Below are 25,296 nucleotides of genomic sequence, written 5' to 3'. Positions count from 1 at the left end.
AAGTATGGCAGGTGCGACCTTAAGACAAATGACGAAGGTGGCCGTGCAAGTAGTACATCCCCGAGGATCGCGAGCGATGTGTGATAACCTTTGGCTGTGGCCCGATAGCCGTTTCGCATTGCGAACCAGTGACGGACCGCCTCGGCCGTTACTGCGAAGTGGGTCAGATCGCAGAGCCGATCAGCTCAGTTCCCTGCAAAGCATGAAGTAGTTCAAAAGTAGGTCGTCCACTGTCAGAACCCAATCTAGGAACCCATGGGTACAAACAACTTTGTGCGGCACCGGTATGGTAGTATTCGGGTAATGTACGCGTTACATGACAGACAGCTCAAAGGGAGATTAATGTGGTGATAAAATTTCAGCAAGACTGTTATTACTTCACACCTATATCATGGTCGAGCAAATCTCGGATGTCAGCAACGGCAAAGCTGCCATGAGTGTTCAGCGTCACATCGTAGCGGTCTCGACCGTTCGCGATCAGCAAGCGTTGAACGGGAGATAATCACCGATGGGTAGTGCAAGGGATACCCCATAACACAGCCATTACAATAGCAGAAGACTGTGGTACAAAAGTTTCGCACCCCTTGGTCTGACTGGTTGGCGAAGGGAAATGAAAGGGCGGATGCGGAATAACCCCACAGAAAAGGATAAAAATGGACGGCCGTGGTTGGTCGTGTTTCGCATGCATGTTAGCAGTCCGACAAGCCTGCCGAGCAACATGGGCGGGCAGCATTCTTGCGGTACCTGCGGCTGCAATGGGCTTGACAGGTGCTCAACCAGAGGAAGTGTTGCAGACGGGTGGAGCTTTCGGTCAGCTGGGTGGATATGTTTGTGGGAAAGGATACATGCATCCTGAGGCTTGAAAGTGGCTTGCGCGGAATCTGAGGTGTCGCCGTGAATGGGTCAGCAAATGCCATTAGTATCCAGTAGCATGAGTTGGTGAAGGCGTTGCACGTGTGTGGGAGATAAGGTGGATGCTCGATATATTGGCCCTGCGGAGAGACGAATCTAGACGCACAGGTTGGCTATTTACCCAAGAACGAAGGGCCAATAAGGGCTGGGGGAGGCTCTGCTAGCGGCAGCGACCGCGTACCTCGCCAGCAGCGACGTCCCGGTCAGCACCGGCTGCAGATGGGGTGCAAGTGTGTGCAGCATTCTGCAAGACGTGGTGAAAGAAGTGAGAGGCGCACGAGTACGGGTGATGTGGTGCAAAGTGGTGATATGGGCCTTTGATGCTGGGGCAGGCGTTCGCAGGCACGGCTAAGGCTGCAAAAAATAGATTAAGGTTATGCACCACGAGGGCGGCTTGACCAAGAACGGCCGTGGCTCTGGTGCCAGTCAGCTGCATCAAAGAGAGCAGGTAGATATCGTCGTGTTCCCCTCCGCAACGCTTCGAGTCGGCGGCAACACCATCGCTACCCTGAGGCAACGACAAAAAGAAGAGCGTTTCGGACATTTTGCTGTGCACATCGACATTGTCGCCCGCCTGCACACCTCATCCTCTGGCCCCAGCGGGAAGGGACGAAACACGCGCGGCTTCCTCAGCGAGCCAGGCCCTGACCCACCCCCAACACGCAACCCGACCAAAGGCGCCGGCCGGCACACGCTCATCTTACCACGCTACTGCGCCCTCGTCCTCAGGTTTCCTCACCACCTTTGCGCCGCATCACGCCTTTTGCTTCTTTGTTGCGTCGCCCGCAGCCCGTCTTTGTTCCTAGTCACTCGTTATACACCCTTCTGCTCGCCTTATTCCTGTCCGCCTCACCGTTGTTGCCGCCACTCGCACCCGGCTCGCTCGTCCTTATTACCGCCGTCCGCTGCATCGCTCTTTCCTTATCCCCCGTCACCAGACACACGCAAAACACCCAGAAGCGTCGCACCGTGCTCTTTTCCCGCAGTACGACACAGACAGAGCCCGACAGCGTCGCACATTGCTTCTTAACCTGGGGCTGCTGATCCCCTAACCACCCCAACCACCGTTGCCATGTCTATCCGTGCGCTCAGAGGTACGATCTGCGACCCTGCAGCGACATGACAGCATCTGACAGAAAACTAACATGATGCCAGACGCGGAAAACGTCTTCCGGATAGAAAAGCGATGCGTTGCATGTGAACAGGCACCGCTCTCGTGCGAGGGCATCAAATGTCCTGCCAACCAGGTCTGCGTACAAAACTCACGAACATGCGACCAGTGCGCCTCCGTAGGCTGCCAGTTCGACCCCACTGCAGGCGATGCTGCCCCTAGCAAACCAAACGTCGGCGCCATAGCCGGAGGTGTCATTGGAGGCGTCGCCTTCATCGCCATTCTCACATTCGTCGTATGGAAGTACTGTCTGAAGGGCAAGAGGAGGCCAATGTCACAACAGAGTGAATGGCAAGATGTGGACATGTCACAGCAGGAGAAGGTGGACAACGACTTCCAGTCACGGCGGAGCGCGCGCGCATCTACACACACCGTTGCCTCGATGGCCTCGTCCGTCCTTACCCGTGCCTCCAACATCATCCAAATCGCCTACATTCCCGGTGTCACGAACCGCTCAGGACCCGGATCGCCCGACCTGCTCGTTCCGCCCGTTCCTCCGATTCCTGCCATGTCGCCTTCGTCTGGCATGAGCACCCCGTACTCGACCGCCGACCAGCACTTCTTCGTTCCTGACTTCCGCGACTCGATGATGTCCTCCAGCACCGCCGGCCGCACAAGCATCGCCCCAAGTCTCGCTCAACGAGGCAGCGTTGCATCGACCATGTACCGACAAAACGCCATCGTATCTCCACTCCCTGCTCAGACCATCGTACGCGGAAAGGCAGCTGTCGTCAGCGTCAAGTCGACTGCGACCAATAGTCCCGCAGAGACTCCAAGCATGGAAACACCACCCGTACCTCAAATCGATCCCAAGCACACTGTAAAGCCCATCCGAATCCACATGCCTGGTATCAGCCCCGCAAACTCCGTCCGAAGTACCGCACAACTTGGCCCTGTCCGAGCACTGAACATCACCAAGAAGAAGAGCACCGACATCACACCACCCAAGAGCTCCTCGAACTCGACAAACAGCGCAGACCGAACCCTCGTCAACACTCCCGAAGTCCTCGTACCCTCTGCGCGACCACTCACCGGCTACTCAACAGCCTCATCAGATGACGGCGCTGCGCACTCGCGTGCACGCAGGGGAAGCTTAGCATCCGACTCCGGCGACGACTCCGACGATGATCACAAGCGTGCGCGACAGACCCTTCTTCGCAGTAACTCGGGCAGTGACCGTAATTCAGAATACACTGAATTCCAGGATAGCACACCTACCAAGGACCGAAGTCCTTTCACAGACAGCTCGTCGCTCGAACCGCCACGACCGATGATGTCGCAGCGTATCACCTCGTACGATACTGAGCGAGGCTTGCGCACACCGATGACGCCTATTGTAGAGGAAGCGTCAGCATCGAAACGCGGCAGCACCGTCTCAAATAGGAGGGACCAGAGTCCTTTCTCTGATAACAACAAGAGCGAGTTGTAAATGAGGTTCTTTGTTCAATCTGCAAAGACATCTAGCCATTGCGGCAATCACAGTTTCCTTACAATTCTCTTCTATCGAAGATCTGGGCATTACGACTCCCGAGATCTGGCATCTCGGATGCATTACTCTAACTTTCGTTTTTTTCATTCATTGATATCCAAGCATCTTTCTGTCATGATCTGGTTGGTCTTCAACTTAACGTCTAGCTTTGACGGACGTAGTGCGATGACCACCGCACGGTTTTATATTCCTGTATGTATGTATTTCGAGCGCTGAGCGAGCAAGCGAAGCGACGTGGATGGAAAGGATTGGGATAAGCAGGATGGGAGATAGGCTGAAATGAAGATATCGATACCACCCCATTACCATCAAACTCCGTTGACTTGCTTCAGTGACATGATTGTAGAAATGATAACCATAGAGCTTGGACTGATGAGATGTTTCAACGTGTTCTAGATATAGCGTCTGAAGTGCATCGGAAGCACAGACAGCCGCATTGTGAGACGGCTGTATCTGCGGCACTGGTACATGTGTTCTACACAGCTGTCTTCTATTATACATTGTCGCATGTTGCGCTACCTGTACACTGGTGGCATAGAACTGTTGTGTAATGCAAGCTACCGCTGTAATTCACCTAGAGCACGACGACGAGATAGAGATGAGACAGGTGCTACTAACGGCCGGACACGTATGTGGAGCATGTCGAGAATAAGGTGGATCTGTATGCGGGACGCGGTTCTGGTCAGGTACGCGGCGTCCGGCGTATACAGAAACGGGCGTTGAACAGCATCGGGGAGCTCCGAAGTGGGCTGGAGGGGTAGCTAGCTGTAGGTAGCTACCGCGATGGGAGCAACAGCAGAAAGATACAACAAGTCTTTCTTTTCGTAATCGTCGCTTCTATTGTTATTACTCGCTCTACTCTTCCACAGTATTCAGGTTTCGAATCGTCTTCTGAATATTTACGTCCACATCCTCTCACATACCCGATCAGCTGCATAGCTTCACGACCAACGCATGTCCACCACCAGCGCATCGGCCCGCATCAAAGCCCTCTCAAACCACCTTTCCGTGCCACCTCAGCATTCGACGTCTACTCCAAGCATGTCTACAGAAAAGAAACCCCCGATTACCTGCCATGTCCTCGATACGACCCTGGGTCGCCCCGGCCCAAACATACCCGTCACCCTCACCCTACATCCCGCTACAGCAGCAAACGCAGAAAGCCCTACAAAATTCAGCGGCCTGACAAACACCGACGGTCGCGTCGTCTCCTGGACACCCTCCTCACCATTCTCCTCCGCCAGCTTAGAAGAAGTCTTCAAACAAGAAGGCGACCAGAAGTACACACTGTCGTTTGATACCGAGGCATATTTCGGGGAGAGGGGAGTGAAGACTTTCTTTCCGGAGGTAGAGGTCAAATTCTTGGTTAGGCAGGAGGCAAAAGGGGAGCATTATCATGTGCCGGTGCTGTTAGGGCCGTTTGGATATACTACGTATCGGGGAAGTTGAGAGGTAGCTATATCAGGGATATGACTTTCGCCTTCACTTGGGAGGGTTTTAGATGGCCAAAGACAGAGTTAGGGGCCGACATTGCTCGAATTGAATCGAGGGGACCATGAGTACTCTTGGAGAGTTCTCTTTCATCACTCCACTTGATGAACATAGTGGATTGACGTTATTACGTTTTGATACTGAGACGTAGGCGCAACGCTGTTTGGGAACTCGGACGATGATTGCAATACAGGTATATATCACAAACACGTACATTGATTGACAGGTGACTGAGCATATCCGTTTGGTTCATCGATTGTAGCAAATGCCACAGCAAGCATAGTCTATCTGTTTTATCTTACATCGTTACAGTCTTTTCTACCTTCATATCTCATACTTTGGTTAGTTAGTATACCTATGTATACTTGAAAATTGCTTGATTTGCTCGAAAAGCTATTGTTAGCACGTTGGTTTTGACTGAAGTCAAGAGAAGAGCACATCTCATACTTCACCACACCGCTTTCTCTCTAGGCTTTGAGAAGCGCTACTGCTTCACACCGGCGTCTTCTCAGATCACTCCAAGACTACCCATTGGTTCCCGGTCACTTGCATCGGTCGATGGTAAAAGGATATCGAAGTAATGCAAAGGTGTATTTGGTAGAATCTGATGCCGCGACGTTTCGCATAGTATTGGAAAGTAAAAGTAAAAGCATGTGGTGTATGGAGATGGGTCCGGTTGGTGTAGTAGCACCTATCAAAAGCATCAATGTGTAGGTTTCAGGCAAAGCTAGACCATGACACACTTGCTCCGTACGGAACAAGCACATGTGTATCGATCAATACGCAAGTATAGCGAGACTCGATGGCTACACCGTCGTCGCTATGCAGCAGGAGAGATCGGTTATCAACAATTACGTCACAATTAAGCTTTGCCGTACACACTGCTGCACGCTCGACGCGCTACGTGCGGACGGTTGTTCGCTCGCATGAGCCAGATGTATGAAATCAAGAAGCAATAGGGTACGGGGAAGCGGAAAAGCCGTCCTCCCTAACGTCCATGATACACGTCTGCATGTCGTAGACTGGCATCGCCCTGTCAATGGCTCATTTTTCAGTGACGGATTTCTAAACATGCGACTTTTCGATTCCACGCAGTTGGGTTTGTCAAGACCCGTCCGTCGACATCAGGATCTCGATGAGCATCGGGAAAAGGAAGACGATGAAACTTTGCCATGATGTGATTGGGACGGCGGTGTCAAGGTCCGCGCGATGGCTGATACTTTGAGCCGATACAATTAGAGGATGTGTCGATCGGCGAAACATGTGTGCATCGAGGTCTGGAACGGGACCGGCATCTGGCAGAATCCAAGCCGTTGGCCGTCGTGCTGGGTTCGATGGCTTATCTGGGTGGGGGAAGGGGACATGGGGAGAGTTGGGAGAGAGAGAGTCGCATACACGTGTCAGTTGAAACTCTGCTGGCTTTTGGTCGAGGGCCATCGGGAAGGATGATGGGAAGGCATGCAGAAATGCGGTGGGCGGGAATAGGCCAACAGTGAATGGAAGGCTGGCGTGATTCCGCGGGCCAGTGCCGGAGAGGCGTCTCGTGGCAAGCGAGCCAAAAGGGGCTGCGGATCGGCGGTCCATGGACGGCGGTGGGGCCTCGGCTGCAGTGATTGGTTCTAGCGCTTGGCTAGTGGCATCTAGCGGCAGACTTTGATTACGAACCCAAGAAATCACGTTATGCGCTTGGCAAAGCTGCGTCACTCCCAGAAATTGCTCGCTCGTCCTGTCCTCTGACCTCATCGCGAACGCCTCACTGTCATCGTCACCACGAGCACAATCCCCGTCAACGCCGGTTTTGAGCCTCATTGAGAAGCAGGAACATCCATCACGCGCAACCACAGCCCCGGATTGCCCTAAGAGTCGTGTAGACCAGCGCGACCGTAAGTGTAGAGATTGCGACGGCTGCGAGCGTCACCACAGGGGCTTGACGTCACTATTGGATTTCGACAAGCAGACACCAGCATCGCGACCAGAGAGCCGGCGGTCAACAATATCGATATTCATCGGATTGAGACGGCCGTACCCCGCATCTGCCGCCTTCGCTTCGATTCCTTTTGCTGAGGTACGTAGTAGTTGTGTCGTTGCCGCTGCCCGTCGCGCTGTTGTTATCGCTCGCTGCCGACTTTGCCACGTTCTCAACGTCCTGCGACAGCCCTTTGCGCCCGTGTCTGTCTGCTCCCAGCCCGTCGCATCGAGTGCCTGCACTTTTAATTTACGTGCGCTGACATATCCGCCCTCCAGCACAGGTGAATTGCTGTTCGAGTCGCCAGTGTTTCCGTCCCTGAACGTCGAGACATCGAGACAAGCCAGATCGCGTGGGTGTGAGCGAACGAGCGAAGAGAGGACAAGGCCCGAGTACCACAAGCGATCGACCAGGACACCACCCCTACGTCACCACCCCAAAGTATGGCAGCCGCAACCCAAACCGCCCATACCTCTCCCCCGACCTCCAAGATGTCCTCTCCCAAGGACAGTAAAAGTAGTCTTCCTACCGTGACCAAAACTGAAGGTATGTATGACCCCGTCGCTGCCGCCGTCGCGGTACCTCACCGCTACTGCGTCACCATGTCTCCCCTTTACCTGCCTGCATTGCGCGCGCATACTTCGTCGTCATCCTCCCCTTTGCGTCGTCGCATCGAAGCATTACTAACCACCACGCTGCAGCGGAGCCAGTAAAGTCCGAGTCGTCTCCCAAGGTACAGCGTAAGTAGCTCCCTGCCCCGAGACTGTCAACTGTCGTTGTGCATCTCGTCCATCGTCAGTCTACGATGCTAACCCACCGCCAGCTGCGACCACGGAAGCGGCCACCAACGCAGACACAGCAAAGCCCCCAACCTCAAATGCCCAGCCGCTTGCACCTCCACCAAAGCCAGCACCCGCGACCACTGGAGATACACCAGACTACTTCAACACCGTACACAACCCATTCTCCCTCGAGCCCAACGTCTTTGAGCAGTCCTTTGGCGGCGAGTCTGGAAACTTGCAGACACCTGGAGGCCGTCCTATTCTTCCACCCGTTGCGAACATTACGTCACCGGCACCCCTACCGGGCATCACACCAGGGTGGCAGGGCTTACGCGCAGGACCCTTGAGCCCTGCTATGCTGAGCGGCCCGACTGGACAGACAGATTATTTCAGCGAGTCATTCCGAGGCTTCCCAACACCAAACGAATCCTCTCTCCGCACCGGCCTTACTCCTGGCGGCGGTGGTTCCATGTTCCCAGCCCCTAGCCCGAACACCCAAGCCATCTTCAACCTCCAGAGCGCTGGCGTAACACCCGGCACTGCCGACTTCCAGCAATCTGCCTTGCGCGCAGCTGCTCAACACCAAGCTGCTAACAATAACAAGTCCACGTCTAACGCACCTACGTCGCAGCCAGAAGGCGTGACCGCAGGCATGGATCGTCCTAACAACAACTACCAGCAGGTGCAGCAGTCACAACAGCGCGCCCAGAACGACCCATATCCAAACCATGACGTCAGCAGTGCAGCTAATGATCTATTGTCCTTTGCCAGTCAAAATGGTGCTGCACGCAACAACCAACCACCTTACTCCATGGCTCCACAACAGCAATCGATGAACGCTGGGCATATGCCTGTCCAGCCTGTCAACGCCAACCATGGTCGCCGTGATACCAAGGGTTCTATTAATAGCGTTCAATCTGCAGAGACCGGTGACTTCTCAGAGAGCGGCCAGAGTGAGCAAAACAAGACTGGTACACGGTCGCGCGCTAAGAAGGGTGCCGCTAACGGCAAACAAGCTGCCGGAAACAAGCGCAAAGCCGAAGATGGCCCCAAGAACTCAAGAAAGAAGAGCAACGCCAACCAATCCATGGGCGACGACATGGACGACGGCGACTCCGATGACGAGAACAACATCAAAGAAGAGGAATACGATAGCAAGGGTCGCAAGATGACCGATGAGGAGAAGCGTAAGAACTTCCTCGAGCGCAACAGGTATGTCTGCTTCCTATTACTCACACTGCCAATCACTAACATGTATAGGGTCGCTGCTCTCAAGTGCCGACAGCGCAAGAAGCAGTGGTTGGCAAATCTTCAAGCCAAGGTTGAACTATTCAGTACAGAGAACGACGCGCTCTCTGCCACTGTCACACAGCTTCGCGAAGAGATTGTCAACCTCAAGACACTGCTTCTTGCTCACAAGGACTGCCCCGTATCGCAGGCTCAGGGCCTACATGGAGCTGCCATGAATAACTTCCTCGGAAGCGACATCAGCCATCAAAACCCATATGGCATCGCTCAACTGCAACCCAATGGCGTCCACATGATGCCGATGCAGCAAGGCCAGATGATGAACCGGTTCGTATACCAATCCCAAAGGAACCAGAGCCCTGATGAACAGGAAGACGGCCGGTATCCATCAAAGTATTGAGACAGTCGCTCACTTGTTTCAGGTAATTGGGAGTAAACAAGCTGCCTGACCAATCCACACGTGCACACCGCTAGTGTCATGACTCTCTATCATGGCAATGACGCAAAAGCGTGGGGCATCAGCAGCTTCGACGATCACGATGCGCTACCTCGTACGACCTTGTAATCTATCTACCCAATCTTCTCCTTCCTCTCCTTCTCCTAGGACGCATCGTCGTCACTCTCAACGCATGGACGGCGCTTGGCGTTACGTCATTGTTGCATCCTTCTCACATCAAGGAAAATGCAACAACCCGGACTACCAAAACATCATTTTACCATTTCCTTCTCGGGCCGGACGGCTGGAACGGCAGGGATTCATGGGGCTGGCTACGTACCTCATGCACGCGAACACGAATCTTCCTAGTCGGTGATGACTTTCTTCATCCGTTTCCTTCAGTAATCTGTCCATCGTTGGCGTGTATATATGGAGGTGTGCTCAGGTAACATTTCACTGGCGTTACAGAGGCGATTATACACCGGAATGTTACTTCCTCTTGTTTTCTGAAATTAGTGTAGCGCACCAGTCTAGAGTTGCGCTCGGCGTTTGGGGGTCTTTTGGCTTCTAGCCTTCCTTCCTTCTCGGTGGTGTATTCTGAAAGAAAGAGCTCTATCCCAATATTTGTTTCTCGAGTCTACGGTAACAATAGGGATTATGGCGTAGAGAAAGGAATGGGAATAACTGATATGTTTGGCATACGTGTTGGTGTTTAGGCATGAAGCTATGTAGCGTGGAATGTATGTATACCGCGAGCAATTCAAGCCTTTTTAAATTCAAAGCTGTCTAAAAATGATTTGTATGTGTATTCAAGTTCGGCTCTCATGTTCAAAAATCGTGTACCTTTCACTCTGCTTGTTTGCTGCTTCCCTATCGCATCATTCGCTACCTTCATAGCTTTCTTGGTTCAAAAGTTCGGCAATCTCTTCCCCGTGTCTCCTAAGCAATTCCTCCCCCTCCTCCTGATGCCTCCTCACCACACGCATCAGCTCATCAACCCTCGTCTCTCGCGCTATGAGGTCTACCTCGCGTCTTGCCAGTATCGTCTGTCGCATGGTCATAGCTTGCTCCCGCCGATTCAGATTACCTTCGCGAAGATCAAGTTGCCGGCTACGGACCGCTCCATGCGCAGGGAGTGGTTGGTTAGCCGACAGATCAATGAGTTCGTCTGCTGTCATGTCAATGTCTATAGGGGTCTCTGGAGTGTTGGAGCCGGAAAGATGGGCGTGCGGGATGTTTGTTCGACGGGAGCCTGCATTTGGCTGATGGGGCGGCGGTGACTCGAAACCCGGGGTATGTTGCTGATTACTTGCTTGTTGTTCTTCTGTCAGTCTGCACCGGTTTGCGAATTCTTGAGGTGGACTAGATCCTGCTGTGCGCAGGTGCCGGTCCTCGCGGTATTGTTCATCCTCACGTTCGGTTTCACGCCGGCGCCCGCCTAGAGTGTTGCCAGTGAGAGCAGAGGGCGTGGTAATGTTGTTTTCTGTAGTAGGTCGGAAAGGGTTGAGAGCTCGGCGATTGTTCAGGAAGCGGTTGAACGCACCTGCAGCGATAACGTCGGTAACTCCTCGAGTACTCGTGTTCACCCTCCTGAGACCACGAGGAACAGGGGCGTTGTCACTGTTACTGTTCGAGTTGGCACCCTCGTTCGAACTGCCGTTTATGTTCCTGTCGTTACCAGTCCTGTCTGCAACCCGTCGCCTCCTACTACTCCTAGACACCTGCCTGTACGGAGCCCGGTTCCTTATATCAGCGAGATCTCTCCTGAAGTCCTCGAAGTTCTGAACGTGCGTATAGTAATCCGCGTCATCGGAGTCCGAGTCAATCACAATGGGAGCACGTTGCTGCTCCTCCCTTAGGGCCCTCGATCCGTAACGATCAGCTGGGCTTAGGAGTTCGCGGCGAAGTCGTCGGGCGTGCTGTTGTGGTATATCATCATCATTCCCAAAGTCGCGTCGGGTGCCAAGTTGCTGACTGGTGATATCCGCGCCGATTCCATCGAGACCTGCGAACATGCCTGCCATGCGCTGTGATGCGCTTAGGTTTTGTGCGTCTAGAGGAATGGTAAGAGACCGTGCAGGGATCCAGACTGCGCGACACAGAGGACATCGCTTTTCTTCATGGGAGTGGCTGCGGAGCATGTCGTCAAGACAGTTGGCGCCGATATGGTGGCTACATTCGGGAATATTGGTGATGCGTAAGCATTGCTCACTAGTGTAGTCATCGAGACAAATCGGGCATTCATCATGGTGTGGGAGGTCGTTATCATGCGTAGTATGATTGCGGACGAAGGTAGCCGCGTTCATTGCGTGAGATTACTGGGTACAACGGGTTGACGTGTAGTAGTTTGTGATCGGTCAGAGTCGGATGAGCGTAGAGTTCAAAGCAAATGAATCAAGTAGAGGCTTCCTGCCTTGTGCTGTGATAGAATTCTCAGTAAGTGAAGTTGAAGGGGAAGGGAAGTGCGATTGGCCTATACTCCTTTGTGGTGGCAACGTAACAAATGAGGGTGGTTTAGGTAGTGAAGAACCGAATCTAAATGTCGAGAGCGAGAATGTGTGAGTATAGTACGTCATCTTAGGCAGATGCGTTGCTGTAGTGAAAGTGAGTTGAGCTCAGGGTTCAATAGATCAAGCACGAGTGCGATGAACACGGTGTTGAAAACAAAGATGCGACAAGATCTAGGGAGCTGCAGCATATTGATGCTACGCAGCCAGTAATTCAACAGCTAGCTCCAGAGGCAAACAAGTAACTGGGATAAAACCGACTTCAACCAATGAATCGGATTGCTTCTCTGAGAACATTTACAAGACATCTTCAGCCACTTGCTGGGTTTTACATCCTTCTAGGCAGCGCATCGAGCCATTCGAAACCTATAAGAGATACTAAAAGTCTCCCAACCCGGACCGAGACTCGTACGGTATGTTATCTGTGGTCAGTCTCATTGGCTCATTACATCATTGAGACTTATACGAGGTTGGGGCTAACCTCGAGACAGCTGTGTAGGCGTGTGTGTACTAGAAATACGTTGTTGAGATACAGCCGTGTAGTTGAGATTGTATCTTGTGGCACTGCTTAGTTGGCCAGACGTTTATAGCGTTCTTAGGGTGTAACATTCGAGGTATGAATACGAGTCGTGGTAGTAGTGACGTCCTCTTCGGTGAACCTATGATCGAGGTATGCTGACGGTCTCTTGCTCCTAATACACGCGCGAAACCCGAACCATTTGCAGAAGATTCTGAAGACTCTCGTAATCTAGGTAGGTCATCATTTGAGATCATGTCTCCACCCCACCGCAGATACTCTGCATAGTGACCAGGACTGATCGGATCTTCTGGAGGCGGAGATGGAGATTCCCGATGAATATCGAAGGTACTGTCTGAAGAGGTGTTGGTTCTCGCTGAAATTTGTTCCAACGTTGGAGTGGCACGTGGCACTGCATCTGTGTTGTGATTTGCGATGCTCATTGGGGAGTAAGGGTTATGGTCAAGCTCGAGCGAATTTGTTTCCATCAAGCGTCTCCTTCCTAGACGACTGTCTTGACCAGAAGTGCCCAGGTCTCGTGTTGGCTCTTGCGTACGCACCCCTGCACTTGAAGGCGCCTGATATGCTGCGTTGTCTTCATATGCTCTTTGAAGCTCCTGGTAAAGCCTTCGGGCACGGCGCTCAACTGCTTGAAGACGCACGCGGGTATCTGCACTCGAAGTGTGTTGCTCATCGCTAATGTTCTGGATTAAATCCAGTCGCCTGAAGATCTCATCCATATGACTATTGATGAGACTGTTGTTTGTAGCCCGGTCATATGCCCAAGTACGCTGCGTTCGATGCGTCCTCGCCCGTCGCTCGAATCGAGCCGGCTCTCGCGGCAAACTGAAAGCTATTAAACTCTCTGTTGTGCTTATGTCCCTTGTTGCCATCCAAGCAGCTTGTCGTGTATACCATTCTCTCCGACATTGAGGACATGTGTTATTACGAGGACTATCACTGTTGAGATAGTCATCAAGACATTGTTGACCAAAGCGATGGTAGCAGTCTTTGATGAGCACAGTGACGACTTTGTGCGAAGGACCATATACATCCAAGCATATGCAGCACGTTTCATCGTGTGATGCGGTGGGGAGTGGTACTATGTTCGATCGTTTGAGTGCTCGGAGGCTACCGACCGCATGGCTCGTATTGCTAAGTTACGTCAGTGGTGTGTTCGACTATAGAAGTAGATAAAGACCTACTCTGACAAGGATAGTACAGATCTTGTTGACATGCTTCTAACTTATCAACCGCCCAGTATGGAAAGAGCAGTACCGCATTACGGATACTAATAATCAGCGTGAAGAATTATCACTCTGTGGAAGGGTAGTGTTCTTGCTATAGCTGCTAGACTTCGCGTCATGACCGCTGTAGCTGGTACTTCGAGTGGATCTTGTTTGTGTATACATACAAATGTTGGCAATGGCTGGCGAGTGATCGATAGAAGGCGCAATATTCACGAACCATGGAACTGATGGTCTCTCGACGCGTCCTGATTCCTGTATCATGCAAACGCGTGTTGTAGTAAATATGAGCCTGTGTAAGACCCCCTCAAAGATTGACTGGACTGTCGTGAGTCAATCAACATAGAAGAACGCAGCCTTTCGACTACACGCAGATGACTTGGACAGAGAATTCGACGAGCTGATCGTGAAGACCACAACAACGATATTGTCGGGGTCAACGGTACCCAAGTATTGGAAGGGCAACGGGACGTACTTGCAGTTCCGTGGCTTCACTCAACCCTGAACCAAAATCCATGATCAAGTCTGGCTGTGCCTAGATCTAGCAAGTCAGAACATAAGTACAGTACATTAGATCTCCGGATCGCATTCACATTTGCGAAAATTTCCCCCAACTCTTGATCAAGATCTGACACAAGTACGCATTGCTATGAGGTGTACACTTTAGCTTCGTAGCAATTAGTCGATATGCTGTATGACCGTCTAAAAATCGAAACCGGCTTGGATGCCGAACACTATCCGCGTGCGACTCATAACATGGTGGACGCATGTTTAAGTGGAGACATGACCGGAAATAGAAGGCCAATAGCAGATACTCGCGCTTGAATCAATGCGTGGCCGGGCATGACGGATAGCCGGATACTAATACCCCTAATCTCCTCCTTTTCAGGTGCCGGCGTCGTTTTCGGGCCTTAGATAGAATCCTTCGATATGAAACGTTCGAGTCCATCCTGGAGATAAAAAGTGGCGTAGCCCGTGGCTGTGGAGTCGAGTGTGGCTCACTCCACTTGGCGTGGCTTTAATTATGGCTTTATCTCGACGACAATATATCTCTTGTTGGTTGTGAAGAAGGGAATAAGAAGATGCAGCTTCGCGTATTGAGATTCCAAGGTAGAACAATGCTGGTGGGATTTATTGTTTCCCAGTTTAGACCCTAGCCAAGAGCACGCCTGCGCCACTTGCTGAGCCACTATAGCCTTTGTGCCACCCCATTCCATAATTTCCGAAGAATAGAACGAGTGCACTTCAGATAACCATTGTCTGCTCGGATTCTGCATCGTGGTAGAGGTGTTTCTATCCAAGAACAACTGGTGTACCGCTGTGTTGTACAAGGCAGAGGGGCATAACGCTGATTCGTGGAATTGATGACACGAACGCCTGCTATATTGTCCCGTAATCTTGTATACACTCTCTTATTTCCTCACAGATGCCGTCTTTTCTCCGAAATCTGGGGTTTTGAAGCCGTTGCATTGCCGACGCACTCTGCATGCACGCCACCATGTACTCCATCATGTACCCCATATTGATGGATTTAAGACACTCCACCAGTCAAAGCATAGCTGTAACCTGGCTCAAAACGGTACCAATCGCCTTGCCATGTTAGGTGCCTGGCCGCTTTCACGTGAACCACTGAATGAAATGTTGGATTGATCATTCCCATGCTTTTGGTGTTCTGTGGCTAGGTAGCGCATGAACCTCCTGGTGTCGAATTTCACCTATGTTTACTGATCAGTACCCGCAAGGCGAGAAACATTATTGTGTGGTATCCACTTGAGTCCTGCGCCCTCGCAGAACAATCTGCACACCCTAATTCCGCACGATAATGCTACACGCCAGGTCGCACTCGTGTGAGGTGGGTTCGGAGAATATCTCGATTATCACGCCGCATGCAAAAGGCGCCGTCACTGCTGCGATATTGAAAAGCGTATTTTTAATCTATTGAGAGCCCAGATCCTTCTCAGTGTCTCCATAACTGACTCTTGTAGCAGCCTCGTGCATACCGACACACCGTTCTAGACGGTAGTTCCTAGTTTTCGTGAGGCCGCCGCAAGCGGTATGCCCGCTGCCAATCCTTTTCTATGGGCTGCATCCGTGTCGCCCTTCTTGGCGGAAAGAACGCAGACCAGATTAACTATGCATTTATTTCTTCTGGACGAGATAAGATAGTGTAGATACTGGTAGAGTACATTGCCAGTTGCCCACTAAGTGCCTGACCCAGTGACTAGCGATCAGCTCCATTAGGACCTGAGCGCAGAGACTAGAAGATCGCTGTTTGCTGGCATCGGCAACCAGAACTCTCCGCATTACCTTCCGACTCTTTCTATCGCCGTGCGCGTGGCGCAACCCCTCAAAAACCGACGTCGTGTAGTCTCCACTATCGATACTATCCGAGTAGTCCAAGAGCGGGCATACAGGATAGACACCGGCGAAATACCGGTTGGCGGAAGCAATGGTCGAAGAGGAAATGAGAGGAGGTTTGCAGCGCTAAGCCTTGCGCTACAGCATGTCACTCTCCTAAACATACAAGCGCCAACACACAGTGGAGGCTACTAGGCGTTTCACGTGTACTATCACCATGCCAAAACCACATGGTACCGTCCGATATTCGCCTTCAAGCGCATCCTTCCAGTACCAAGCTTTCACAGCAGCTCTTGGCCCTGCTGTGACTCGGGCGGAAAGACCATCGCCAAGATCTATGTCGAGGTCCGCGAATGAGAGGAGGAAGAACAAGGAGGGCAACCCTAATGCGGTAAGATGAGATGAGTTGAGGGTGCGAGGTCAGCAGTGCAGGAGGCATGGCAAAGATACCTGAGCGTGCTAGGGAAGGACGTGAGAGAGAGGATGTACAGGTCCCTATAAGTATGGCTGGATATCCCACCGGTTAAGGCTCTATCCAACAGCCAGGAGCATTCTGATATTCAATCGTTCGATTACATTCTTTCTACCATCACTTCCGTTTCATCTTCCGCTCTCGATCACCATCTTTCACCATGAAGTTCGCTGGACTTTTCGCTGCCGCCACGGCCCTCCTTCCTACTGCTCTTGCATGCAACGGCTACACTGGTGGTGTCCCTAAGGCTGTTGGTACTAAGACCAACAGCAAGGTCATCGAGGTCGCTGCTGGCCAGACCTATGATGGTCAGTGGTACCGATTTGATCGCGGTAGCGGCGCTTGCTCTGGTCAGTCTGAGGGAGGTGCTGCCGACGCCGTCTTCCTACTCAAGGAGGGTGCTACCCTTCGTAATGTGATCATTGGCAAGAACCAGGTAAGCATCAGTTGTGATCAAGCGAGAGACAAACACTAAAGACATGCTAGGCCGAAGGTGTACACTGCCAGGGTCACTGCACTCTCGAGTTCGTCTGGTTCGAGGATGTCTGCGAGGACGCTATCTCTATCAAAGAGGACAAGGCTGGAAAGCAGTCCTGGATCATTGGTGGCGGTGCTTACCACGCCTCAGACAAGGTCGTCCAGCACAATGGCTGCGGAACTGTCAACATCATCAACTTCTACGTCAATGATTACGGCAAGCTCTACCGCTCCTGCGGAAACGTAAGTGATTCATGCTATGACAGGGTTCTCGCCAGAATATTCGCTTACCAACTCTGTAGTGCTCCAAGCAATGCGCCCGTAACGTTTACATCGAGGGCGTCACCGCTGTCAACGGTGGCGAGCTCGCTGGTATCAACAGCAACTACAAGGACACTGCCACACTCAAGAACGTCTGTTCTGATGCGAAGACCAAGTGCCAGATGTACACTGGCTGCGCTGGTGGCTGCGAGCCCAAGAAGGCTGGTACCTGCTCTGGTTAAGCTGATGGCCTCGTTAAATAGTAGATCCGGTTGATCCCGGATCTAAGAATCGACTATGGATGGGAGTAGCGATGAGAGACGGCGAGAGCGATGATACTTTCTTGTGAATAACTTTCTTTGCAAATTTCTGTACATACCTTCACTTCATCGTAAATAAATTCTTGCGCACCGCTCTATCAGATGGCGCTTGCTTTTGACTCAGTGAGCTGCTTGTACTTTGAGGTGGCTTTCTCGTCGTCAATCAACCCAGCATTACTGCCTGGTAGCTATGCAAGGCCGTAACATCATCTCGTGTTTGCGCAAACATTTGAGTCGAGAGCTTAGCGTGGCGCGTTCAGTATGCGGTGAACCCCTTCATGAAGCCTAATAACAGAAATATCTCGTACAAAAATGTAGTCGGTGTTCGTGCAGGAGAATGGGTACGCGATATCTGAATAAGAACAGCGCGGATCACTTTGCTTTAAGCTGTTAACCCAAACCGGAACGCGCTAAACCCTTCCAGGCTTACGCGGCCTCCTCCCAAACGCGTTCGGACCACTTGCGAACGATTTCACCAACGCGTTGTCGACCCAGTCTATCAATGCTGTCGCGGAACCTGAACCATTTTCGTAAGAATGATTTGTAGCATTACTCCTTCCTCTGCTTATCAGTTATCAGCCATCCCAAGGACTTGTCTGAGTGGCGCATGAAGCGAGCAGAAGCAACTAAGCAATTGGTACTTGCAGATGCGGCTTGCGGACACACGCTTGTCACACTCGCTCGAAAGATACGTCATTCACTATCCTGTACAAGACAACATTCGACATCAGGGCTTCATCCTGTCGCACAGTTGCTACTGAAACCGGCGATTTGCATCGCACGCCGTGCCTCGGTTGTGCGAGAACGATTATCTGCGATCCCTCCTGAGTTCCACAGCGTCTAGAACAAGCAGCACATGAGATCTGCATCGTCCAATATTTAGAGCGCGCGATCGTTCAGCATGGCGGCGAACGAGTCAACATATCAATTCGCTTTGACAGCAGAAGAATGTGCGCTTATACGAGCTATACGGGCTGTTGAGCGAAGCATCACGCCCACCAAGCAGATGACGTTGTAGGTGATTATCATTACGGTTCACACCAGAGCTAACCTGAACAGACACCAAAAGCTGGAACTCCACCTCACAGATCAAGACGGAGACTCATTGGGCAGCTGTGAGGTCAACCCCGAGAACATGGTGATGGAGTTTGTCAGCGCAGCAGCCGGGTTTCTGAATGAGTTAGTGGGGAAATCTGTTCAAAAAAAGAAAGCGCTAGTTGAGACCGACAATGGTGTTCACATTGACGACTGCGACTCTGTTCTGGGCTCAGAGACCCAGGACTCCCCACCCAGGACCCGCCTGACAACTTGCCGCCTGAGCAGGATGCTGGAGGAAAGACCGCGTCGTGGGAGGCGATAAGAGAGGCCAATATCCCACCTTGTGTTAAGGAAATCAGTTTCACTATTAATGACGAGGATCTGGTTCCAGAACTCCGCGAAAAGCTGAAGTCTAGCTATTCCGGTGTTACTATCGTATCGTCAGGCATAGTAGCCGAAAAAGAAAGGGCCTGGAAGGCTCTGACGGCAGAGAGACCCGACGGGATCAAGCAAATGATCATCGAGCTCGACGAGACAGAGATTGCCCAAACCCCGGAGCTAGAAAGCAATCTTCGGAAAATGTACCCATGGGCGGTGATCGAAGCAAGGCCCGGTCCAAACATATCCAGAAAGCGTGCAAGAAGGATGACGGACAGCAATGTTGCGACACCACATAGGCTAGACCCAGTCAAACACATCGAAGACTTCGCCGCTTACGTTATAGAGCCACCCTCTGAGGATAAGTTTGGCTACAAGTATCCCATAGGCGAAGGCTGGGATCGTCTTCCGTACTCGCGGAAATTTGAGATTGCCCATGCGCGGGCGATCCAACACTATCATGGCAAGGTAGCTGATGGCAAAGGATGCGGCTACTGTGAAGCCCATGGTTATCAGTGTAAAGTCTATCTGCCACAACTCGGCAACTTGTCTCGTATAACGTTTGGTCATTCTTGCCAACACTGCCGGCTCAGGCAAATACAATGTTACCTTCCCGCTGCCATGAAAGATCACCCGAACACACCTAAAGCACCAAACATGCTCAGGCTTGGTACACAGAGCACACATCACCACGGAGAAGCAGTCAATACTCCACCTACGACGACCACATCCAGATCCCTGGCATCAAGAATAACGGCGCCCAATAGAATACGACCTGACGCCGGAGAAGAGGAGGATGACGACAATGATACTCCAATAAGAGTATCCCCTAAAATGGATATTCTGGAACTGGCAGACATGCTCCAACTCCTCAAGAGTTCAAATAAGAAGGTGAGAAGTGTTATCTATACGATGTATGAATTCTTGAGGGAAAAAGACAAAGTTGAGCCATTCGGAAAGTACCTCTCAACTCTCGCTCAGTATTACGAAAACCTGATCACTCTTTACATACTCACGTATCTGCATGAAGAGTACGGCTTGGCCTTTGTCGTTTTGCTTCGTTTCCAGAGCACAAACTACCAGGAGACGACACAACTACCCACCATAGACACCGTCGTACGCGCTTTTGAGCACCTTCCAACCATGCTCCGCTTTGCCGTTGGATAGCAATATCTTACAGTTTTCTCTGGGATACCCAAGCACAGGGTGAATGGGGCGTGTTTATCAACACAAACCCAGATGGCAAGCCAAAGTTCCGCTCACTCGCCAAGCTTCTCCATGGAATCTGCTACATACGTGATCCATTCACTACTGGAGGCGATATCGCAGTGCGGAAGCGATGGTGTGAGGTTCACAACCATCTGACGGAGGCACCTCACCAGAAAAGAGCTTGCAAAAGGATGACGGCAGAGTTTGGGGACTCCGCCGAAGAGGCAGAGAGAAGGTGGAAACAGCACGAGGTGCAGCAGGCAAAGGAGAAGATGGCACTTTTGGAGAACGACAACAGATGGGGTGATACCATAGGCTCTAGTAGACCACGTGTTGGCGAAAAGAGAAGAGCTGAAAGTTCCCCAATATCGAGACCCTTTAGAGTCGGCAGGGGAGGGCGAGGTAGAGGGCGAGGGCGGGGCCCAAGCAGATGAGGCAATTTACTCGTCGTATTGGAAGCGCCTTGAGACTCTGGTAGTTTTTACATGGCAATTCAATTGAAAAGCGTGCTCGATGTATTTAGGCTTTTGTTTTTCGTCTGGGTTTCTTGTTATCTGATTTATATTCTTAGCATACTTTAGCGTCTAGGTCTGTGGTAGAAGGAACGATTCGAAAATGTATGAATGTGAGTTATATTTCACACTCACAAAGGAGTGATATTAGCTACTAAGCCTCTCTAGTTCCCATGTTAAGGGCGAAGGAATGTGTATAACAGTAAACAAGAAAAGAATAACACCAGAATCGCTATGCAAATGTACCAAAGATCAAAGGAACGTCCTCGCAAATCATTACTATCCGTCTACCACCCTCACGTCACTCCCCTGTTGACCCGTTCAGATAGCCGTTTACAACTGGCACTCAATAGTGAAGTAGGTTACGTCGGTAGGAGTAGCAACGTTGACGTTTCCATCAAGGTCGATGAAAGTGTTCCAGGCATTGAGCGCAATGGCCTGTCCGGGGTAGTTGGGGTCCTTGACCACGCACTGTACGTTGTTGCCACCAGCACCGGGGCTGACAGCCTGGAGCGAAGTGGCCCAGACCTGGGGGCCGAAGGCACCACCGAAGAGCTGGCCGAAAGTTACGGCGGCGTTGTTGACGATGACATCGGCGTTGGCGTTTTTGCCGCTCTGGTCATTGGCGAGCTGGACGGTGAAGACGAGGGGCGCATCACGGGCGATGGCTGGAGCCGCAAGTGCGGAGGTGAAGAGAGCAGCGGCAGATGCAATGATCATGGAGGCCTTCATATTGAAAATTGGTGTGTGGTTGGAAGGTTGTCTGAGTGAGTGTTGGAAGGAGATGATTAAGTGAAGATAGAAAGTAGGAGATAGTAGAAAGTTGTTGTTGGTTTGTTGTTGTGTAATGAGATGATCTTCCATATAGTGAAGATAGGTCTTGTTCTTATATATCTGAACACCCTCCAGCCTTGCCATTGTAGCTTGCGATGTTTGTCATGGATGGCCTTCAGCAATGCCTCCACGTAGCATCGTACCAGTGCGCTTTGGGAGACCTGACGTCCGTGAGACGGTACTGCGCTCAGCCCACGTTGTTTTTCTCAAGTAATTTGGGAAGCAGATTCCGCTGTTCTCTCGTGAGGTCTCAGCTTGGTGGAGGCGGTTCGTCCGCCGAGGAGCAAAGGGCTCGGGGTGCGGTCAGGCAAGCGTCCACGCGAACAGCCGATGCTATGACAAAGCATAAGCACTTCGATGTCACATCCTACGATAAGCTTGGTTTCTCCAGCTTCTCGCTTAGCATAGCGACAGTACGATGGAGCTAACCTTGGAAGGTTGCATCAGCCACCACCTCAGCTGTCAGCTTGCGATTGATTCGCTAGAGAGCCGAAATCGCATCGCTATTTTCGTCTGGATGCTGATGCTCTTGTGATGGGTGCATTACGCCCAACCTACACGGTAGTTGTAGGGGCCGGTTTGGAGTGAGGTAAGACTCTAGTAAGTTGCGGGGAAAATACCTAGGTAACGTGGAGGCTGAGTGCTCAGCCGCAACTCTTCCGATGTTACTTGACATGTCCATCGCATTTGGTATGACTAATTTGGAGTCTTGGCTCTTTTTTCTGTAATGCGGATGTGCTGCGTACTATTCGTATGATAACGCAGCTTGTGAATGACGTTGCTTCTGAGGTTGAACTACCTAAGATCGCATATGCTGCTCACAGGGTCAGCACGCGCTGCGCAACGTAACTGACACACAAATGTTCTAGTAATACTGGTAAGGTGATGTGAGAGAAGTTTCGAGAGTTCTATGCTTGTTGGATCATCTAGCTGTCGCGTGGAGTTTCTTGTTGAAGCTGACGAGTATACCTCTACGCCTTGGAAGCCTTACTTTTTGCGCTCACGTGAATCTTATGGCATCGTGTTTGGTAAGAAACGGATCATACCGAAGAACTTTGCGTTTGCTGAGTATGTGAGATCTCAGCCTTGTCTAGCATGCCTGGCTTCGTTTGACCTTGCCTCAACAACCCTCTTCCTACCGTCTCATATCCTTGGAATTGTACACTGTTTCCGTGTCGACACTATCGACTCTGCAGAACGATTCACGAAGATTAGGGCCGACGCTACCTAGGTATTGCCAGCTTCGTTCACCCGTCAGCGCAGACCCACTGCTTAGCCTTCACTATGAACCTCCCGAACCCCACTGCACCCGCATATTCGAGCTCCAGCCGGGTCAATGATCAGAATCTTTCCAGGGAAAACTCATCATGACAGGTGTTGACAGCGACTTCAAGTATATCGCGCTGTTGGTATATATGGGGTGATGTCACACAGGACGATCGCATTGTTGTTGATCGCACTGCTATACCAGTAGCTTTGAATCTAATCAGACATTGGAATACATACGCGACTTTAGGGGAGCGGAGCCACCTTTATATTCAGCCAAGATAAAAGGTCGGCGAATGGACCATTGAGGCTATCGAGCTGGAGTAATTGGCGTGCGCTGCGAGATGACAGCAAGATGTGCAGCACACAGTAAAGGACTCATACAAGGAGAAGATATCTCAAGGACTGCCAAGATGTTCCATTCAAAGTATATACACAGTGGGTATTATATCACGTCCCCGTCAAACGTCCCCGTCTGATCGAGCCGTCCCAGCTACTATCGCTATCAGGAGGACTAGGCTGGAGGACCGATGGGAGTAGGCACAGGTGCTACTAGAGATCAGCATAACGTTTTCCTCTACGCGAGACAATAAGCCACTTACCGGAGCCTGGTCTAGTAGGCCTTGGTCGTGGACCGCCGCTGGGAAGACCGGGGAAACCTCCAGTTGGGAGCGGAGGAGCGCCGCTTGGAAAGCCAGGGAAGCCGCCGGTGGGGAATGGAGGTGCTCCACTAGGGAAGCCTGGAAAACCACCAGTGGGGAATGGTGGTGGGCCAGATGGAAAGCCTCCAGTAGGCAACGGCGGGAAGCCTCCAGAAGGCGTTGGGAAAGGACCGGTAGGGAAGGGTGGGATGCCAACTGGGGGTGTACCAGAGACCTGACGCTCGACGATTGGAGCGGCGAAGGCACTAAAGCGTGTTAGCTATGTTGTTGAGGAATAGGCATGGTTGGCATACCCAGCGGCCATGATGAGAATAGCAGTGAACTTCATGATGAGTGGTAGATCGAGTACGAGTGTTTGAGTTGGTCAGAGTGGAGTGAATGCTGTTTGCTGATGTCGACTTAGACTTCTGACATGAGGTTGTCTTATACTTCTGATCATCCATGGCTCGGTGTCCTCAAAGCGTACGCGTACCCGGCTAGTAGACGTCAGCGTAGATTACCGCTGTAGCGCACCCCTCTGAACACAAGCCTACGTAGATGAACCCCAATATCGCATGTAACATGTTAGTAACGCAATGATTGCCCGGCTATCAAAGCCCAGATGTCGGAGAATTCTTTCACTCGCGGAGCTTTGGGGCCGGCATGTTGTTGAGCAGAGATGACGTTGCGTGGGTATTACACAAGGAGGGCTTGCTAGGTTGTAGCGGAGAGTGGGTAATCTATCGCAGGCTGTTGCCAGGTCTGTTGTCTAATTAAGCTTTCCATTGGAGGTGCAGACGATCTGTACAACCGCTGCAAAGGTATGGCTTGAAACGGTTCATCTGTACTATCCAATAGAAATAGTCTAATCGACTGTGTGGCCTAAAGCCTCCGACTTCGCATTGAATCGGAGTTTCAGAAAAGTCGGCAGATATGGCAGTATGTGGGTGACTATATCCAAGGTCCGACTGATGCTGCTTGAAGTCGGATAGGGACTAAGTCCAGATTGTCCGCTTTGGGTACCAAGATCGTGGACGTGTCTCTCTTAGAGAGAAGCTACTGGGCTGTTTAGCCGGCCACTTCTCTGCTCTGAATCAGAAACAACGAGGGATCTGCTCTTCTGAGGGCTTAGAGGCTGGCATTGGTTGCGGCTCGGGTCTCCTCCGCCATGGCCAGTGGTGAGCTCATGAAGTACTCAACAGTACTTTTTGTGGGTCTTGAGGCGTAAGCAGCTCTGAGCGCGTCGGCAAGTCGGCGTTTTCAAAATACGTGTTATGCAGGTCCAACAAACTTGCCTCTTGGGTAAGACACAAGGAGCTTTACAAGGTCTGCGGGTATCAATCAAGGTTGAATTCCAGGTAAATTGGTATATGAGGGGCGGCTTTTAACCCGGCATTCTTGCGCCTCATCGGAACTTGACTGCGGTAATGCCTTGAACACCCAGCCCTCATGGCGCAGTCACTTCGATTGGCAGATCGAAGATGAAGTAAATGGTTTTTTGTCGAGAGTAGATGAAATAAGGTTGCAATGAGCCAGACATATGACGCTGGCAAGGTACTGCGATAGACAGTGGGTGTGGTTGGTTGGAATGTAAAAAGCCGCCAACTTTACCGGGCCGCACCTGCATAATTCTCCTGTCGTACTGCTGATCACTGAAAAGCAACAGAGCCTTGATTGCTCATGCGTGACGCGAATCGAGCGCAAGTTGCAACGAGTTGATGACGCCAGTCGCCAAGCGATTTGCGAAGGGGTTGCGACTGTTGA

At 51.5% G+C, this 25,296-nt stretch overlaps 10 protein-coding genes across 10 annotated transcripts; 5 read left to right on the top strand and 5 right to left on the bottom strand.

Annotated features, from left to right (window-relative positions):
* Positions 1-652: 652 nt before the first annotated feature.
* Positions 653-3,876, top strand: CC77DRAFT_1046571 (hypothetical protein; the record flags this gene model as incomplete). The annotated part of the gene is made up of 3 exons (XM_018527448.1): positions 653-827; positions 1,286-1,754; positions 2,068-3,876. Coding segments are annotated over 3 exons (2,089 nt in total), but the record flags the coding sequence as incomplete, so codon positions are not given.
* A 498-nt stretch (positions 3,877-4,374) lies between these two features.
* CC77DRAFT_1016234 (Hydroxyisourate hydrolase) lies at positions 4,375-5,394 on the top strand. Its single transcript, XM_018524184.1, has one exon. It carries the CDS (start codon positions 4,527-4,529, stop codon positions 5,019-5,021), a length of 495 nt encoding a protein of 164 aa, XP_018390687.1. The 5' UTR covers positions 4,375-4,526; the 3' UTR covers positions 5,022-5,394.
* Positions 5,395-5,998: 604 nt separating this feature from the next.
* Positions 5,999-7,172, bottom strand: CC77DRAFT_309087 (hypothetical protein). Its single transcript, XM_018531192.1, has one exon. It carries the CDS (start codon positions 6,870-6,872, stop codon positions 6,168-6,170), a length of 705 nt encoding a protein of 234 aa, XP_018390686.1. The 5' UTR covers positions 6,873-7,172; the 3' UTR covers positions 5,999-6,167.
* Positions 7,173-7,520: 348 nt separating this feature from the next.
* On the top strand, positions 7,521-9,459 carry CC77DRAFT_926859 (hypothetical protein; the record flags this gene model as incomplete). Its single annotated transcript, XM_018533955.1, has 3 exons — positions 7,521-7,575; positions 7,853-9,023; positions 9,072-9,459. 3 exons carry the CDS (start codon positions 7,521-7,523, stop codon positions 9,457-9,459), a joined length of 1,614 nt encoding a protein of 537 aa, XP_018390685.1.
* Positions 9,460-10,358: 899 nt separating this feature from the next.
* Positions 10,359-11,901, bottom strand: CC77DRAFT_1046568 (hypothetical protein). Its single transcript, XM_018527447.1, has one exon. The coding sequence runs from the start codon at positions 11,799-11,801 to the stop codon at positions 10,374-10,376; it is 1,428 nt and encodes a 475-aa protein (XP_018390684.1). The 5' UTR covers positions 11,802-11,901; the 3' UTR covers positions 10,359-10,373.
* A 462-nt stretch (positions 11,902-12,363) lies between these two features.
* Positions 12,364-14,055, bottom strand: CC77DRAFT_309002 (hypothetical protein). The gene is made up of 2 exons (XM_018531190.1): positions 13,725-14,055; positions 12,364-13,674 (listed from the first exon to the last, which is right to left on the bottom strand). The coding sequence occupies exons 1-2, from the start codon at positions 13,754-13,756 to the stop codon at positions 12,513-12,515; spliced, it is 1,194 nt and encodes a 397-aa protein (XP_018390683.1). The 5' UTR covers positions 13,757-14,055; the 3' UTR covers positions 12,364-12,512.
* A 2,701-nt stretch (positions 14,056-16,756) lies between these two features.
* CC77DRAFT_1004895 (pectate lyase-like protein) lies at positions 16,757-17,576 on the top strand (the record flags this gene model as incomplete). Its single annotated transcript, XM_018523309.1, has 3 exons — positions 16,757-17,032; positions 17,083-17,316; positions 17,376-17,576. The coding sequence occupies 3 exons, from the start codon at positions 16,757-16,759 to the stop codon at positions 17,574-17,576; spliced, it is 711 nt and encodes a 236-aa protein (XP_018390682.1).
* A 979-nt stretch (positions 17,577-18,555) lies between these two features.
* CC77DRAFT_1076552 (hypothetical protein) lies at positions 18,556-20,919 on the top strand (the record flags this gene model as incomplete). The annotated part of the gene is made up of 4 exons (XM_018529248.1): positions 18,556-18,668; positions 18,699-18,912; positions 18,948-20,186; positions 20,276-20,919. 4 exons carry the CDS (start codon positions 18,556-18,558, stop codon positions 20,711-20,713), a joined length of 2,004 nt encoding a protein of 667 aa, XP_018390681.1. The 3' UTR covers positions 20,714-20,919.
* On the bottom strand, positions 20,831-22,190 carry CC77DRAFT_1016227 (hypothetical protein). Its single transcript, XM_018524183.1, has one exon. It carries the CDS (start codon positions 21,707-21,709, stop codon positions 21,125-21,127), a length of 585 nt encoding a protein of 194 aa, XP_018390680.1. The 5' UTR covers positions 21,710-22,190; the 3' UTR covers positions 20,831-21,124.
* Positions 22,191-23,405: 1,215 nt separating this feature from the next.
* CC77DRAFT_1004892 (hypothetical protein) lies at positions 23,406-23,881 on the bottom strand (the record flags this gene model as incomplete). The annotated part of the gene is made up of 3 exons (XM_018523308.1): positions 23,406-23,440; positions 23,494-23,798; positions 23,847-23,881. The coding sequence occupies 3 exons, from the start codon at positions 23,879-23,881 to the stop codon at positions 23,406-23,408; spliced, it is 375 nt and encodes a 124-aa protein (XP_018390679.1).
* Between the last annotated feature and the right edge of the window lie 1,415 nt (positions 23,882-25,296).

The sequence above is a fragment of the Alternaria alternata genome, assembly GCF_001642055.1.
Source record: "Alternaria alternata strain SRC1lrK2f unplaced genomic scaffold CC77scaffold_2, whole genome shotgun sequence".
Classification (NCBI taxonomy): Eukaryota; Fungi; Ascomycota; class Dothideomycetes; order Pleosporales; family Pleosporaceae; genus Alternaria; species Alternaria alternata.
The sequence above is the reverse complement of the archived record's forward strand: the minus strand, read 5'-3'. Positions and strand labels throughout refer to the sequence as shown.